General features: G+C 33.7%; 1 protein-coding gene across 1 annotated transcript in view; it reads right to left on the bottom strand.

The window, feature by feature from the left end:
- The window catches only part of LOC140160459 (lactadherin-like), a 37,131-nt gene extending 18,698 nt beyond the window's left edge, over window positions 1-18,433 (bottom strand). Inside the window, exon 1 of the mRNA XM_072183694.1 lies at window positions 18,283-18,433. Within this exon, the coding sequence (XP_072039795.1) occupies window positions 18,283-18,433 (151 nt within the window). The remainder of the gene's footprint in view (window positions 1-18,282) is intronic.
- Window positions 18,434-19,158: the final 725 nt, after the last annotated feature.

Below are 19,158 nucleotides of genomic sequence, written 5' to 3'. Positions count from 1 at the left end.
TACTGATTTCAAAACATTCAAGTTGTCATGTTTAACAGTAAATTAAGGCAAAAAATGTGGAGTAGCTTACAGTTAAAATTTCAGTAAAACAAAAGTAAATAAAAACTCTTTGAATGCTTTGAATATTATTTTATTGACTGATGGCGATCTTATTTTAATTACTTTTTAATTTTCTCGACAAGTTTTTTTTTTCCCTTTTTTTTAGAGTACAAAACATTTATTCAAGTTAAACTTTAAACAGAGGTAAACATGATACGCAATGATATTACATGATACACATGATGAAATATAATTGCATATACACAGAGAAGCTCTCACACAACGCTATATGCAAGTACAGAACCTCACATTACGAGGTTCTGCCACTACACATCGCCATGCAAAAACCTCTCCGCGTGTATGAGGGTCTAAATCTTATTCTCTACAGAGTGAATTGAAAATACCCCATCTTTTATAAAAATATAGCAATTATTATTATTACATAATGTAAATTTATTTTTCTAATTTATAATGATTTTGCAGTTCTTTCTTGAAAATGTGGCTCAATGTCATTGAATTCTAGATGTATATCGACAAATGAATGGTCCGTACGATAACCTGGTTTAATATCACTGACGATATTAAAAATAAATCAAGACGGGCTTGTTTCAGTGTATCATGTTGCCGCCATGTATATTTGCATAGATCTGGATTATTTATACGCCATACGTCCGTCAAATTCAATGAATTACAAAGTTCTACAACTCTCTTTTTTGCATTTGGATTGTTAACTCTAACATAATTGTAAGTATCAAGTGCCTCATTCATTACCAAATTCCAATCACCGCATATAATTATATGTTCGTTATCAAACTCATTAGTTACATTGTATAAATTATCGTCAAACTCAGGTTCATCAGTATTGGGACCATATCAATGTTATATTGCAACCATTTATTACAATGTCAATTACAAGCATGTTTCCTTTTTATCACACTTAAACTGGTTAACTTTATATTCAAAATTATTATTGAATAGTATTGCCACGCCCATTGCGTTGCTTTTATATGAACTAAATTAGCAATCAAAACTCCATTCAGAGCGAACTATATTTTCTACATCTTTTACAAAATGAGTGTCCTGCAAACAATATAAAGAATGATTTTTCTTTGTTAAAAAGTGTAGTACATCTCTACGTTTTTTTACATTGAGCTAAACCGCGACAATTCATGGAAGCTATTGAAAAATGTTTTTTCATATCACTAGTCATGTTATAGTAGAATCATTTTCTTACGATCCGTGACCATTCATAGCATACCCTTGTTTCTCTGTGGATTTGACTAGATGGACATATTTTAAGAAAAAATGGCTCCTATGTCCCTCCCAAAAATGGCGGGAAAATCTATTTATAGCTCATTTTTCAAAATGGCCGCCGGTGACATATTGAAAAACATGAAAATCTATATACCATGACCTGGATAGGCTATAATGGCCAATAGTGTGCCGTTTTCAACTATTTTTGGCCTGCCGAACCTTTCAAAGTGTTTAGAGGTCATCTTGACCCCTAAATCTAAGATGGCCGCCAGCTCCATATTGAAAAACATGAAAATCGATATATCATGAAGTGGAGAGGCTATAATAACAAACAATGTGTCGTTTTCAACTATTTTTGGCATGCAAAACCATTTAAGATAATATTCAAAGAGTTTAGGGTCACCTTGACCCCTAAATCCAAGATGGCCGCTAGCACCATATTGACAAAAACATGAAAAGCTATATACCATGGGGAGGATAGGCTGTACTGATCGTTATTTACGACAGGAGGAATGGGCATTTTGAAGGGGGAACCCGAATTATTTCTTGAGAGTGGAACACGATTTTTTAGTTTTAAATGGAAAAATTCGGGAAAACAAGGGGGGAATCTGAAGATTTTGAGTGGACCCGAAGGGGAACACAAATGTTCGGATTTCCCCCTTGTTTTCAAGAATTTCTCCATTTAAAACTTAACAATCCCCCTTCTGGTTCAACAAAATATTTCGCGTTCCCCCTCAAGATCCCCCAAATAATTCGGGTTCCCCCTTCAAAATGCCCCCCTGTCGTAAATAACGATCGCTTCCTAAGATTGACGCAATTGATCAGACCTTTGGGTTGTCGTCAGCTGAACCTGTGTTAGGTTTTTTCAACCAGGTAATGAGCTTTAGTAGGAGCTCACTCAAGTTTTCAGCTTGCTCCAACTAATGTATGTACGGCGGCCAAGGAACAGTGGTTGTTTTGATGACCTGTTCTCTAAGTCGTTTTGCGACATTCTTGACCAACTGGTCATCCGTTACTCCCAGTGAGCACAGCGCGGCCTCGATGTATGTACCGACAGCTCTTGTATTATACACAAGCTCACTAACATTATTCTGAATAGGAAGCGATCCAGAAATATCGATATTCATGTTTTTCAACATAGCTCTGGCAGCCATCTTGGATTTAGGGGCGAAGATGACCCTCAAACACTTCGAATATGACATAAAAAGGTTTGGCGTGCCAAAAATAGTGGAAAACGACACATTGTTTGTCAGTATTATAGCCTATCCACCCCATGGCATATAGATTTTCATGTTTTTGTCAATATGGTGCTGGCGGCCATCTTGGATTTAGGGGTCAAGGTGACCCCAAACTCTTTGAATATGATCTTAAACGGTTTTGCATGGCAAAAATAGTTGGAAAACGACACATTGTCCGACGTGTTATGTCCGATGAGCCTATTACCGGTCATAAATCCCTCCTTTCTACATGAGCATCATCAGAAAATTTAACCCGATTTTAAATTTTGTGACTGAAAATTCACTTTCAATAAACGCCCCTCTTTAGAAAAAATTACAGACAATGCGGTAGGTATGTCATGTAAGAAAAATGCAAATTCAAAAGTTCCAAATTTCAGACCAATTTTGTATTTATGTAGGTTCTATTATTATTATTAGTAGTAGTAGTAGGTATGTCACAGTGGCTGCACAATAATTCTGCCACACTGTGCATGCAAGCATAACAGTGAATTAAAAAGCGCGCGCATCAAAGTCGGCTGATTTTTGGAAAACATCAATGTCAAAAATGAATTTCCTTAGTATGTTCCATTTATCCCAATTGTTTGAATTTTTAATATATGGTATGTGAAACCTTTCTGAAGCTACCATTGAATCCGACAAAATTAAATTTGGCTTTGTTCAAGAATTACTGCCTGTTTTATGGATTTTTTGACGATCGCTCATAAATCATTAAATATAGGCCTATTGAAATAGTCTGACCTACCACCAGTTAGCTAAAATACTAATCTTTCTTAGCATGTACATTATTTCCGTCGACATTGAATGAAGCACTTGAGGAAAACTAGTTAAAACATTATATTATCAACGATATTCCATAGGGAGTAGTTTTCAAAACCACAATAGCTTTAAAGCTATTGTGTGTGTCAAACCATACTACTTTTGTATACGCGCTAGAGTGCAATGGTGATTCCTTTTACCATTTGCCCTCCCACGTTAATCCAGATAACAAAATGTTAATTTAAAGTCTCATTGCAAATGAATTTTTATTTTTACTTTTCGGATTTGGCTTTGAATAATGGTGACACATACCATGTTGACAGTAAAAAGAATATTCTATTCCAGACACCATCAAAATGTCAAACTTTGTATTTTTTGTATTATTTTAAGTAATTAACTGCAGTTTCTTTATTCAACATCGTAACAGGTTCATACTTGACAAATTTATGTTGAATGAATAGACTTTCATTAAATATTTAAAAAAACACCAAAATTACTCATGCCTAATTTACATAATAATATCATGAATAAATAATTAGCTGTAATTAGCTAATTTGCATAATTAATTACTTTTTTTTTGTGTATTTTTTTTTTTTTTTTGAAAGAACTTTGTGTACATATGTGTGCAAAAAAACCGCACCCTGATATCATGTACGGTTTGCTATTGGCATAAATTTTGCATATTAATTAGCCTGACTTGGTCATTTTTTCAGCTTTAATTTGTCTGCAGATTGGCCGAAATTGCTCAAATAGTACATTTGGTTAATTTATTATAATTATTCAATGATAGATTTTTTAATTTAGTTTTCTTTAACGAAGTCAGGAAAGATAGGCATTTAACCTGCGATGCTTAAATTAACGCTGCTTTTTCAAGCAAGCGTCCAAATAAACCGTCAAAATCTCGGAATGTGCCCATTTTGTCATTACAGCCATTTTGTGGCAGGTTTTTATTCCATTTACGAGCATCTTTAAATTGACACTACATCACAATGCATTGACCGATTTCAATTAAATAACGTGTTTCTGCTGCGCTTATTTTTGAGGTGATATGCCTATTGTCTGTCCAAATAACTTAGACACCCGGTTTTTAGGATATATTTCGAAAAGTTTTTACTTTGGCAACAAGTCATGAAAGAAAAGTTGCTAAACACGGTCAGACCTAACAGAAATTATTAGTAAAGCGATGAAAAAATATTCTTCCTTGTCTACTTTTATTCAATTTTGACCGATTTACAGCAAGATATCTGGGTCCAGCCGAATATAGCCGACTTGAAACTTTTGATGGGATAATCTATTTACAGTAAGGGGTGTTTGAACATTGTTATCATGCATATTGATCAGTGATGCCACCCTTTTTCTTTGATCATTTTACTAATTCATAATAATGGCGGTCTACTCAAATGCATTCAACAAAAGCATGTTTGCAATCTACCGCGAGAGGTCGTCTTACACGCATAACAAATACACTACGATCAAATAGGTTGATGACAATATTTGATTGAATGGACTGCACTGTGCCATAATTTCGGTGAAGGACACCGGTTCAAATCCTTTGTTTGGAGCCAATCAATAATTTCATGCACAACCTCTATAACTCAAAATATGTCAGTTAGTGCATTATAACAAATGATAGGGCAAGTTACTATGCGTCTGGAGTGTATTGTGAATTATACTCCTCACCAATAACATCAGAACATTCATAGGGCATACAATTTGTGTTTTCTTGGAATTGGGTCAAGCAAAAAGCATGCACAGAACAAGATTCAAATACCGCGCCGAATTGTTGTAATTGGTTGAGGGACAGCTGAGATCACTGAGTTAATACACTAAGAATAAATATGCCAATTAGAAACACTGTCTGCATTTTATGAACTGAATTATATTTTTCATTTTTATAAAATGTTTTTGGTGAGGAGTATAATTAATTTACTATTCATCCATTCACTATCCAAAATCACAATACCTACAAATCTGTATAATGAGACCTTCCAAAATAGTGGTACCCAACTTCTACCGGATTATTTGTAAAGTGTTGAGAAAAACCTTCCAATTTCAATAGAATTTCTGGTAAACTCTCACTCAATGCTTTGGAAACACAAAAATCCCGTTAGGTCTCAGCGAATGTTAACACTTTTCTTTCATGACTTTCTTTGAAAGTGGATATTTTTTCAAATAAGTAACAAAAACTGGGTGTCTAAGTTAATTGGACAGACAAATAGTAGTAGTAGTAGTAGTAGTAGTAGTAGTAGTAGTAGTAGTAGTAGTAGTAGTAGTATTATCATTATTGTTATTATTATTATTATTATTATTATTGTTATTATTATTATTTTAGTTTGACAAAGTAGTCCCATTTTACAGTAGACTTAGCTCTATATCGCATTTTATACATGTAGGCCCTACATGGTGGATATCTTTGAAAAAATGACAAAAATAAACAAAATAACAATGACTCCCATCATCATGCTATTTTTTTTTCTTGGGGGTCCCAAATTTAGAAATAAATTTACAATAAAATTGCGACCTCCCCTATTTCGTCAGCAAAGATTTTATGACCCCCCCCACCGTTTGCACCCCCCAAACAGGCATCAGTCTTTTGGAATAAAATAAACACACTATTGTAGTCATGGTGTGACTCCCTACATTTTGGTCATCAAAAATATTTTATGACGCCCCCTATTTTTCTTTCCGTATATTTGGGACCTCCCCCCTAATCATCTTATAAAATCCAATCGCATGCCTTTCTGTTATCATAAATGTCATCTCCATCTACATCCAGGGCCATACTGCCCCGCCCCCACTGAGCCCTCTGGAGGGTTTACGCTTGCTACCCCCCTAGAAACTCGTGTAGGTCATCCCAATAAAGATGGTCAATTGCTCCTGTTTATTTATATTAATACTTGCAACTGCAGCCATGATGACATCACGCAGTAAATTACTCTGCTCAGTGGCGTAGATTTCTTTTTGACATGGGGGGGGGTGGAGTTGGAAAAAAAATTTCAAGTATAGTCAATCCAGCACCTTTTGGCGACAGAATAAGTTATTGGTTCAATTGTGCGCGAAGCGCGCGAACAATTTTGCTATTTTGAAGCTAAACTGATGAAATATGGTGTAAAAGTAGAATAAATGCGCGAGAAGCTCGCGAAAATTTGCACTTTTGGGGCAAAAAATGGGCAAATATGAGGTTAATTTGGTCAGATACCCATTATCAGGCGTCAACATTGGGGGATGATTGTATGGACCATCCCCTGGCAAAATATTGGGGATTTATCCCCATCCCCCAGGATCTACGCCTATGATACAATTTTGCGTGAGTGATATACTCACAGTTATATCCGACAGCCCAATAGTGCTGCATGTCCACACGTAATTACTATTACCGGACGTAACGTTTCGATCGGTCTTAACAGCTCTTAACCCTGGTCATCTTCGGCCTTAAATTGTCGGATTTAAAGCACATTACGTCGGATATAGTAATTTGTTTTATATCCGACGCTCATTCACACTGCCACTTATATCCGATACTATTACCGACGTAATTTAAGTCCGACTGTGTGAACAAATTGTCGGATTTAGAGCACATTACGTCGGATATAGTTATATCCGACGCTAATTCACACTGCCACTTATATCCGATACTATTACCGACGTAATTTAAGACCGGTAATAAGTGATTTAAGTCCGACTGTGTGAACACGACTTTTCTTGTTTACACCTATTGAGTCAAAAAGTAATGATATGAATAATCGATCACCCTCTCCGCCTTATCTTACGTAACTGATTTTGAACATAATAGACATTTGTATCCCATCACAATAATATTTTTCACAGTTTACATCATGAACCTCTTGATTGATTGTAGTTTGTTTTCCTCTGTGTTTGTTACATCGAAAATACAACAGACAGACAACATACACAACTGAAAAAAAATTAAAACCAAAAAAGAAAAGAAAAAAATACATTATGAACAAAAAATTGCTGATAATGTGGGTCCTTTCCTAGCCAAAAAATAAAAGTACAAAAATACATTCTGAAACAATACATTAGGTCATGTTTTTTATGTTGGGCACCAGTTGCGTTGCATGTGTATTTTTTAAACAAATCACATGCTTTTACAGGTTTGGTACTATAACTTCAAAAGTTTACATTAGAACCCAATAAAAGTATATATATTCTGAAAGCATATACTCAGACGATTTCAGAAACGATACAATGGGAGTCATTATACAGGGTGACCCATATAATATACAGGGTGTAACAAGCAAAATAAGGATGAAAATATTAATTCAGTTAGGGGTGTCACCCCTCGACGTACATTGATAATGTAAAGTTTTGACACATGTTTAATAATAACTTAATTGCCCACCCAGCCATATGAACTTTTAGCGGTCAAGTACTTCAATTATGTAGATACAAGTTGGTCAAAGATATATCAATATTTATATGAATTTCTTCAAAACACCCCTTATCTGGCAGTGGAGACGCAAATTTTCATGATTGAGGCATCTAACTACAATCCCGGAAAAAATGTGTTCGAACACCCACTGTAATTCCCATGTTCTTCTTAGCATAGTGCGCACGCTATATGAGTCACTGGAAAATAAGAATTATAATAGTGTTGTCTCAACGTTCATCTTAAGCATGCCCCCACCCCTTTCCCCACCAAACAATGTTGGGAGAAGATATGGTGAAGATGAGCATATTGGGCATGCCAACATTGTACGGGGGTAGAAGGGGGACCATTTGCAATATGACCTTAAAAGTGTTCGAACAAATATTTCTAAGATTGTCTGAGGAATTCCTAAATCAGTGTTTGCTACTTCACAACTTCAGATCCAGTAGAGCGATTTAAATGAAACTTACACATGTTAGTTTGTATATACTAAGGAACATAGGGAATAAAAAATATTACATTACATTCACAAATATTTCAGGGATCGGTCACTTTAAACATATATTTTCATCAAATTTTGACTAAGTTAAGTCGAATAAGACGTATAATACCTTATACGTAGCCCCAAATAGTTTAAAAACATAGCAATTTTGATAGTTAAAAGTTGAAAATCTTTTTGGAAAATCATTCACTATTTTTTATATTTGCTATGACACTAAGGGCACCGTCAAGCAAACATCACACGGATGTGGGATGCAAATTCATCAATGTTATCTGCAGTAGATAGCAAAATAATGCAACGACATCTACCAACCGATGTCCATTGCTTTGCCAAACTTCTCCCTCCAAACCAGTAATTCCCGACCCCACGAAAGTATACCTCAAAGAATTCGAACAAAGACAAACAAAAATAAATCATTAAAGACCTCCCCCAAAAAAAAAAAAGAAGAAAGATACAAAGAAAGGAAACCAAAACAAAAAAGCAAAGATATTACTAAAAAGAAATAAAAGAAGATAAAACGAACAATCAAACTAAAAGAAAACCATGAATTAAAAAAGAAGGAAGAATAAAAAGTAATAAAAAAGTGCACATGTCACTTGCTGGTCAATATGTTTCAAGTTCAAGACCAATTGCACATTAAAAGATACACATGCGCAATGTATAAGACACATAAATCAATTTTGACTGACATATTCAATGATTGGTATTATTTCTAGATTGTCATTATATTTGATTGGAATAAAAGAAACTATAAACGATTCAAAATGATGTTTTCCGATTAAATAAACACCGATTATTATGAGCATGATAGATAATGACCTTTATTTTTAGGCCTATATGCAATCTCACATGGGCAAAGTTCATTAAAAACATGATTTACGTTGTCTCTTCTGTGGGTATAATTATGTACACTGAAAGTGTGAAACCCTATTCATGGTAAAGGTAAATCGTTGCTCCTCTGCCCATTGAAAACACACAGTATGTACGATTGACCACAAAACATAAAGAATAATAGGATTTACTTTTCTATTATATGGTAAATCAATGGATATGCGTGCTTGTCTATGCGTGTAAATCATTACGTTTTACCATTTGACCATCCTAACCATGGTGTATTTAAAATGTTTAATGAACACAATTGCACACATTAGGCTGTTTTTTAAATGTTGGTCAAGTAATGTTTTTATTATAAACTAATTTTAAAGCAATAAATGTGCGTATCTCTCCTTTCCTATCACTCTCTCCCTATCCCTCGTACTTGATGCCCCCCCCCCCCCATTTATCATACCGTGATACTGTGTGACATTTAAATAAATAGCATTGAGTTTACGAGTAATGTTTATTTATTTATTTTTAACTGAAAATAAAATTTTAATCCCTCCTCTTAATTTAGTATACAATATGTACATATGCGCAATAAACATAGCACATAAACCATTAAGACCTAACATTTGTGTGTACAAAACGCTGTATTAAATCTATGGTAACTGACCGCTATCCAAATATTCATTGATTTCCTCCATATTTTGTGAGATGACAGCAAATCATGTTTCTGACATGTGTGCCAAATTGCATTAAGATCGATGGCGTAACTGCGGAGTTATTGTCCAAAAACTAAAATCAGATGATTTTGCTAAGCAATTTTTGTAGACATGTCTGAGGAATTCCTAAATCAGTGTTTGCTACTTCACAACTTCAGATCCAGTAGAGCGATTTAAATGAAACTTACACATGTTAGTTTATATATACTAAGGAACATAGGGAATAAAAAATATTACATTACATTCACAAATATTTCAGGGATCGGTCACTTTAAACATATATTTTCATCAAATTTTGACTAAGTTAAGTCGAATAAGACGTATAATACCTTATACGTAGCCCCAAATAGTTTAAAACAGCAATTTTGATAGTTAAAAAGTTGAAAATCTTTTTGGAAAATCATTCACTATTTTTTATATTTGCTATGACACTAAGGGCACCGTCAAGCAAACATCACACGGATGTGGGATGCAAATTCATCAATGTTATCTGCAGTAGATAGCAAAATAATGCAACGACATCTACCAACCGATGTCCATTGCTTTGCCAAACTTCTCCCTCCAAACCAGTAATTCCCGACCCCACGAAAGTATACCTCAAAGAATTCAAACAAAGACAAACAAAAATAAATCATTAAAGACCTCCCCCAAAAAAAAAAAGATGAAAGATACAAAGAAAGGAAACCAAAACAAAAAAGCAAAGATATTACTAAAAAGAAATAAAAGAAGATAAAACGAACAATCAAACTAAAAAGAAAACCATGAATTAAAAAAGAAGGAAGAATAAAAAGTAATAAAAAGTGCACATGTCACTTGCTGGTCAATATGTTTCAAGTTCAAGACCAATTGCACATTAAAAGATACACATGCGCAATGTATAAGACACATAAATCAATTTTGACTGACATATTCAATGATTGGTATTATTTCTAGATTGTCATTATATTTGATTGGAATAAAAGAAACTATAAACGATTCAAAAATGATGTTTTCCGATTAAATAAACACCGATTATTATGAGCATGATAGATAATGACCTTTATTTTTAGGCCTATATGCAATCTCACATGGGCAAAGTTCATTAAAAACATGATTTACGTTGTCTCTTCTGTGGGTATAATTATGTACACTGAAAGTGTGAAACCCTATTCATGGTAAAGGTAAATCGTTGCTCCTCTGCCCATTGAAAACACACAGTATGTACGATTGACCACAAAACATAAAGAATAATAGGATTTACTTTTCTATTATATGGTAAATCAATGGATATGCGTGCTTGTCTATGCGTGTAAATCATTACGATTTACCATTTGACCATCCTAACCATGGTGTATTTAAAATGTTTAATGAACACAATTGCACACATTAGGCTGATTTTCTTAAATGTTGGTCAAGTAATGTTTTTATTATAAACTAATTTTAAAGCAATAAATGTGCGTATCTCTCCTTTCCTATCACTCTCTCCCTATCCCTCGTACTTGATGCCCCCCCCATTTATCATACCGTGATACTGTGTGACATTTAAATAAATAGCATTGAGTTTACGAGTAATGTTTATTTATTTATTTTTAACTGAAAATAAAATTTTAATCCCTCCTCTTAATTTAGTATACAATATGTACATATGCGCAATTAACATAGCACATAAACCATTAAGACCTAACATTTGTGTGTACAAAACGCTGTATTAAATCTATGGTAACTGACCGCTATCCAAATATTCATTGATTTCCTCCATATTTTGTGAGATGACAGCAAATCATGTTTCTGACATGTGTGCCAAATTGCATTAAGATCGATGGCGTAACTGCGTTGTTATTGTCCAAAAACTAAAATCAGATGATTTTGCTAAGCAATTTTGTAGACATGTCTGAGGAATTCCTAAATCAGTGTTTGCTACTTCACATTTGGGTTCACAACTTCAGATCCAGTAGAGCGATTTAAATGAAACTTACACATGTTAGTTTATATATACTAAGGAACATAGGGAATAAAAATATTACATTACATTCACAAATATTTCAGGGATCGGTCACTTTAAACATATATTTTCATCAAATTTTGACTAAGTTAAGTCGAATAAGACGTATAATACCTTATACGTAGCCCCAAATAGTTTAAAACATAGCAATTTTGATAGTTAAAAAGTTGAAAATCTTTTTGGAAAATCATTCACTATTTTTTATATTTGCTATGACACTAAGGGCACCGTCAAGCAAACATCACACGGATGTGGGATGCAAATTCATCAATGTTATCTGCAGTAGATAGCAAAATAATGCAACGACATCTACCAACCGATGTCCATTGCTTTGCCAAACTTCCCCTTCCAAACCAGTAAGTCCCGACCCCACTAAAGTATACCTCAAAGAATTCAAACAAAGACAAACAAAATAAATCATTAAAGACCTCCCCCGAAAAAAAAAGATGAAAGATACAAAGAAAGGAAACCAAAACAAAAAAGCAAAGATATTACTAAAAAGAAATAAAAGAAGATAAAACGAACAATCAAACTAAAAAGAAAACCATGAATTAAAAAAGAAGGAAGAATAAAAAAGTAATAAAAAGTGCACATGTCACTTGCTGGTCAATATGTTTCAAGTTCAAGACCAATTGCACATTAAAAGATACACATGCGCAATGTATAAGACACATAAATCAATTTTGACTGACATATTCAATGATTGGTATTATTTCTAGATTGTCATTATATTTGATTGGAATAAAAGAAACTATAAACGATTCAAAATGATGTTTTCCGATTAAATAAACACCGATTATTATGAGCATGATAGATAATGACCTTTATTTTTAGGCCTATATGCAATCTCACATGGGCAAAGTTCATTAAAAACATGATTTACGTTGTCTCTTCTGTGGGTATAATTATGTACACTGAAAGTGTGAAACCCTATTCATGGTAAAGGTAAATCGTTGCTCCTCTGCCCATTGAAAACACACAATATGTACGATTGACCACAAAACATAAAGAATAATAGGATTTACTTTTCTATTATATGGTAAATCGATGGATATGCGTGCTTGTCTATGCGTGTAAATCATTACGTTTTACCATTTGACCATCCTAACCATGGTGTATTTAAAATGTTTAATGAACACAATTGCTCACATTAGGCTGTTTTTTTTATGTTGGTCAAGTAATGTTTTTATTATAAACTAATTTTAAAGCAGTAAATGTGCGTATCTCTCCTTTCCTATCACTCTCTCCCTATCCCTCGTACTTGATGCCCCCCCATTTATCATACCGTGATACTGTGTGACATTTAAATAAATAGCATTGAGTTTACGAGTAATGTTTATTTATTTATTTTTAACTGAAAATAAAATTTTAATCCCTCCTCTTAATTTAGTATACAATATGTACATATGCGCAATTAACATAGCACATAAACCATTAAGACCTAACATTTGTGTGTACAAAACGCTGTATTAAATCTATGATAAGTGACCGCTATCCAAATATTCATTGATTTCCTCCATATTTTGTGAGATGACAGCAAATCATGTTTCTGACATGTGTGCCAAATTGCATTAAGATCGATGGCGTAACTGCGGAGTTATTGTCCAAAAACGAAAATCAGATGATTTTGCTAAGCAATTTTGTAGAATGTCTGAGGAATTCCTAAATCAGTGTTTGCTACTTCACATTTGGGTTCACAACTTTAGATCCAGTAGAGCGATTTAAATGAAACTTACACATGTTAGTTTATATATAGTAAGGAACATAGGGAATAAAAAATATTATATTACATTCACAAATATTTCAGGGATCGGTCACTTTAAACATATATTTTCATCAAATTTTGACTAAGTTAAGTCGAATAAGACGTATAATACCTTATACGTAGCCCCAAATAGTTTAAAACATAGCAATTTTGATAGTTAAAAAGTTGAAAATCTTTTTGGAAAATCATTCACTATTTTTTATATTTGCTATGACACTAAGGGCACCGTCAAGCAAACATCACACGGATGTGGGATGCAAATTCATCAATGTTATCTGCAGTAGATAGCAAAATAATGCAACGACATCTACCAACCGATGTCCATTGCTTTGCCAAACTTCTCCCTCCAAACCAGTAATTCCCGACCCCACGAAAGTATACCTCAAAGAATTCGAACAAAGACAAACAAAAATAAATCATTAAAGACCCCCCAAAAAAAAAAGATGAAAGAAACAAAGAAAGGAAACCAAAACAAAAAAGCAAAGATATTACTAAAAAGAAATAAAAGAAGATAAAACGAACAATCAAACTAAAAAGAAAACCATGAATTAAAAAAGAAGGAAGAATAAAAAGTAATAAAAAGTGCACATGTCACTTGCTGGTCAATATGTTTCAAGTTCAAGACCAATTGCACATTAAAAGATACACATGCGCAATGTATAAGACACATAAATCAATTTTGACTGACATATTCAATGATTGGTATTATTTCTAGATTGTCATTATATTTGATTGGAATAAAAGAAACTATAAACGATTCAAAAATGATGTTTTCCGATTAAATAAACACCGATTATTATGAGCATGATAGATAATGACCTTTATTTTTAGGCCTATATGCAATCTCACATGGGCAAAGTTCATTAAAAACATGATTTACGTTGTCTCTTCTGTGGGTATAATTATGTACACTGAAAGTGTGAAACCCTATTCATGGTAAAGGTAAATCGTTGCTCCTCTGCCCATTGAAAACACACAGTATGTACGATTGACCACAAAACATAAAGAATAATAGGATTTACTTTTCTATTATATGGTAAATCAATGGATATGCGTGCTTGTCTATGCGTGTAAATCATTACGTTTTACCATTTGACCATCCTAACCATGGTGTATTTAAAATGTTTAATGAACACAATTGCACACATTAGGCTGTTTTTTAAATGTTGGTCAAGTAATGTTTTTATTATAAACTAATTTTAAAGCAATAAATGTGCGTATCTCTCCTTTCCTATCACTCTCTCCCTATCCCTCGTACTTGATGCCCCCCCCCCCCATTTATCATACCGTGATACTGTGTGACATTTAAATAAATAGCATTGAGTTTATGAGTAATGTTTATTTATTTATTTTTAACTGAAAATAAAATTTTAATCCCTCCTCTTAATTTAGTATACAATATGTACATATGCGCAATAAACATAGCACATAAACCATTAAGACCTAACATTTGTGTGTACAAAACGCTGTATTAAATCTATGGTAACTGACCGCTATCCAAATATTCATTGATTTCCTCCATATTTTGTGAGATGACAGCAAATCATGTTTCTGACATGTGTGCCAAATTGCATTAAGATCGATGGCGTAACTGCGGAGTTATTGTCCAAAAACTAAAATCAGATGATTTTGCTAAGCAATTTTGTAGACAATCCCGGAAAAAATGTGTTCGAACACCCACTGTAATTCCCATGTTCTTCTTAGCATAGTGCGCACGCTATATGAGTCACTGGAAAATAAGAATTATAATAGTGTTGTCTCAACGTTCATCTTAAGCATGCCCCCTACCCTTTCCCCACCAAACAATGTTGGGAGAAGATATGGTGAAGATGAGCATATTGGGCATGCCAACATTGTACGGGGGTAGAAGGGGGACCATTTCCAATATGACCTTAAAAGTGTTCGAACAAATATTTCTAAGATTGTCTGAGGAATTCCTAAATCAGTGTTTGCTACTTCACAACTTCAGATCCAGTGGAGCGATTTAAATGAAACTTACACATGTTAGTTTATATATACTAAGGAACATAGGGAATAAAAAATATTACATTACATTCACAAATATTTCAGGGATCGGTCACTTTAAACATATATTTTCATCAAATTTTGACTAAGTTAAGTCGAATAAGACGTATAATACCTTATACGTAGCCCCAAATAGTTTAAAACATAGCAATTTTGATAGTTAAAAAGTTGAAAATCTTTTTGGAAAATCATTCACTATTTTTTATATTTGCTATGACACTAAGGGCACCGTCAAGCAAACATCACACGGATGTGGGATGCAAATTCATCAATGTTATCTGCAGTAGATAGCAAAATAATGCAACGACATCTACCAACCGATGTCCATTGCTTTGCCAAACTTCTCCCTCCAAACCAGTAATTCCCGACCCCACGAAAGTATACCTCAAAGAATTCAAACAAAGACAAACAAAAATAAATCATTAAAGACCCCCCCCCAAAAAAAAAAAGATGAAAGATACAAAGAAAGGAAACCAAAACAAAAAAGCAAAGATATTACTAAAAAGAAATAAAAGAAGATAAAACGAACAATCAAACTAAAAAGAAAACCATGAATTAAAAAAGAAGGAAGAATAAAAAGTAATAAAAAGTGCACATGTCACTTGCTGGTCAATATGTTTCAAGTTCAAGACCAATTGCACATTAAAAGATACACATGCGCAATGTATAAGACACATAAATCAATTTTGACTGACATATTCAATGATTGGTATTATTTCTAGATTGTCATTATATTTGATTGGAATAAAAGAAACTATAAACGATTCAAAAATGATGTTTTCCGATTAAATAAACACCGATTATTATGAGCATGATAGATAATGACCTTTATTTTTAGGCCTATATGCAATCTCACATGGGCAAAGTTCATTAAAAAAATGATTTACGTTGTCTCTTCTGTGGGTATAATTATGTACACTGAAAGTGTGAAACCCTATTCATGGTAAAGGTAAATCGTTGCTCCTCTGCCCATTGAAAACACACAGTATGTACGATTGACCACAAAACATAAAGAATAATAGGATTTACTTTTCTATTATATGGTAAATCGATGGATATGCGTGCTTGTCTATGCGTGTAAATCATTACGTTTTACCATTTGACCATCCTAACCATGGTGTATTTAAAATGTTTAATGAACACAATTGCACACATTAGGCTGTTTTTTTAATGTTGGTCAAGTAATGTTTTTATTATAAACTAATTTTACAGCAATAAATGTGCGTATCTCTATCACTCTCTCCCTATCCCTCGTACTTGATGCCCCCCCCCCCCCCATTTATCATACCGTGATACTGTGTGACATTTAAATAAATAGCATTGAGTTTACGAGTAATGTTTATTTATTTATTTTTAACTGAAAATAAAATTTTAATCACTTCTCTTAATTTAGTATACAATATGTACATATGCGCAATTAACATAGCACATAAACCATTAAGACCTAACATTTGTGTGTACAAAACGCTGTATTAAATCTATGATAACTGACCGCTATCCAAATATTCATTGATTTCCTCCATATTTTGTGAGATGACAGCAAATCATGTTTCTGACATGTGTGCCAAATTGCATTAAGATCGATGGCGTAACTGCGGAGTTATTGTCCAAAAACTAAAATCAGATGATTTTGCTAAGCAATTTTGTAGAATGTCTGAGGAATTCCTAAATCAGTGTTTGCTACTTCACATTTGGGTTCACAACTTCAGATCCAGTAGAGCGATTTAAATGAAACTTACACATGTTAGTTTATATATACTAAGGAACGTAGGGAATAAAAAATATTACATTACATTCACAAATATTTCAGGGATCGGTCACTTTAAACATATATTTTCATCAAATTTTGACTAAGTTAAGTCGAATAAGACGTATAATACCTTATACGTAGCCCCAAATAGTTTAAAACATAGCAATTTTGATAGTTAAAAGTTGAAAATCTTTTGGAAAATCATTCACTATTTTTTATATTTGCTATGACACTAAGGGCACCGTCAAGCAAACATCACACGGATGTGGGATGCAAATTCATCAATGTTATCTGCAGTAGATAGCAAAATAATGCAACGACATCTACCAACCGATGTCCATTGCTTTGCCAAACTTCTCCCTCCAAACCAGTAATTCCCGACCCCACGAAAGTATACCTCAAAGAATTCAAACAAAGACAAACAAAAATAAATCATTAAAGACCCCCCCAAAAAAAAAAAAAAGATGAAAGATACAAAGAAAGGAAACCAAAACAAAAAAGCAAAGATATTACTAAAAAGAAATAAAAGAAGATAAAACGAACAATCAAACTAAAAAGAAAACCATGAATTAAAAAAGAAGGAAGAATAAAAAGTAATAAAAAGTGCACATGTCACTTGCTGGTCAATATGTTTCAAGTTCAAGACCAATTGCACATTAAAAGATACACATGCGCAATGTATAAGACACATAAATCAATTTTGACTGACATATTCAATGATTGGTATTATTTCGCAAGTTGTTATCAAAAATTGTTATGATAGATGTACAGTTATATTCATATACTCCATTACCTATCTGATGGTACAGTTTTTACACAGAAAATATTTATTTGAAAAACCTGCCACTCGGCTTTTTCCGGAAAGGTCACAGGGTTGCTGTGACCTGTGCAATAATTACAATTAAAAATTTTCTTATTCTAACAGCAAGCGTTTCTAAAATGCTGTATGGCGAAATGTGGTGTAGGCTGTGGTGTCTCTCAACTGTGTCTCTATGGATTCCATTCTTGCATTTAATCGTTTGTCCATATCCAGTAATAGACCCTTTAACTCTGCATTTGTAACTGTTTCGGGTTCAGCGGTTTCGCCGCTGACCACGTTAACCAGTGGAGTGTTCATACTGTCCGCCATTTTCTCTCGGTCTATCCGCTGTGTATTAGTATTACTACCAGCAAACATACTTTCTTGTGTCATCTGGTGTTTAGATAGGGTTTTACCTCTTTTTCCGGACATATTACTTCTCAAGTTGTACGTACTCCACTATAAATGTTGTACATAAGGCCTCGGAACTGTATAAAACAGGCTCGAAACTTACGCCACAATTAGCTGACACGTCCTTCCATGGCGGTGTCTGGGTTGCCAGTCTTTTCTCGAAAAGTTTAGCAATGAGAAGACGTGTATCATGGTCATACATGCTATAAAATTGGTAACATTCCGCTATTTTTAAGGACCGCTGACCTAAGGTTCAACATCTCCAAGGTTCGTTATCAGTAATTACAAAAATGGGTCCTTTATTACGGAAGCGTGCTATCCGACTTGACGACATGACGAGATAAATTATCTTGACATGTCAACTTATTATCAATATTATGTCGACATGGTTAGATAAATTATCACGCCAAGTCAACATACAAAAAAAATCTATGTCGACATTTCTTGAGAAAAGCGCCAATATTAGGGGAAATATGATATGATACAAGAACAATGTCCGTTGAGGTGTAAAAGGCCACATTGAAGCCGATTTCGTCTCCAAACAGGTCTAAATTTACGAAAATCCAGATTGGATTCCATTAATTACCGCTGCACTCTTAAAAATACCTTGTCATTTTTGACTAGAAAGTGGTCAAATTTGACTAGATCATCAAGTGAAATAAGATCTCACTTGAATGTAGTCATTTTGACCCGGAAAATCTAGTCAA

This window comes from Amphiura filiformis, chromosome 9 (genome assembly GCF_039555335.1).
Source record: "Amphiura filiformis chromosome 9, Afil_fr2py, whole genome shotgun sequence".
NCBI classification, from domain to species: Eukaryota; Metazoa; Echinodermata; class Ophiuroidea; order Amphilepidida; family Amphiuridae; genus Amphiura; species Amphiura filiformis.
Note: the sequence above shows the minus strand (reverse complement) of the source record. Positions and strands in the feature narration are given on the sequence as shown.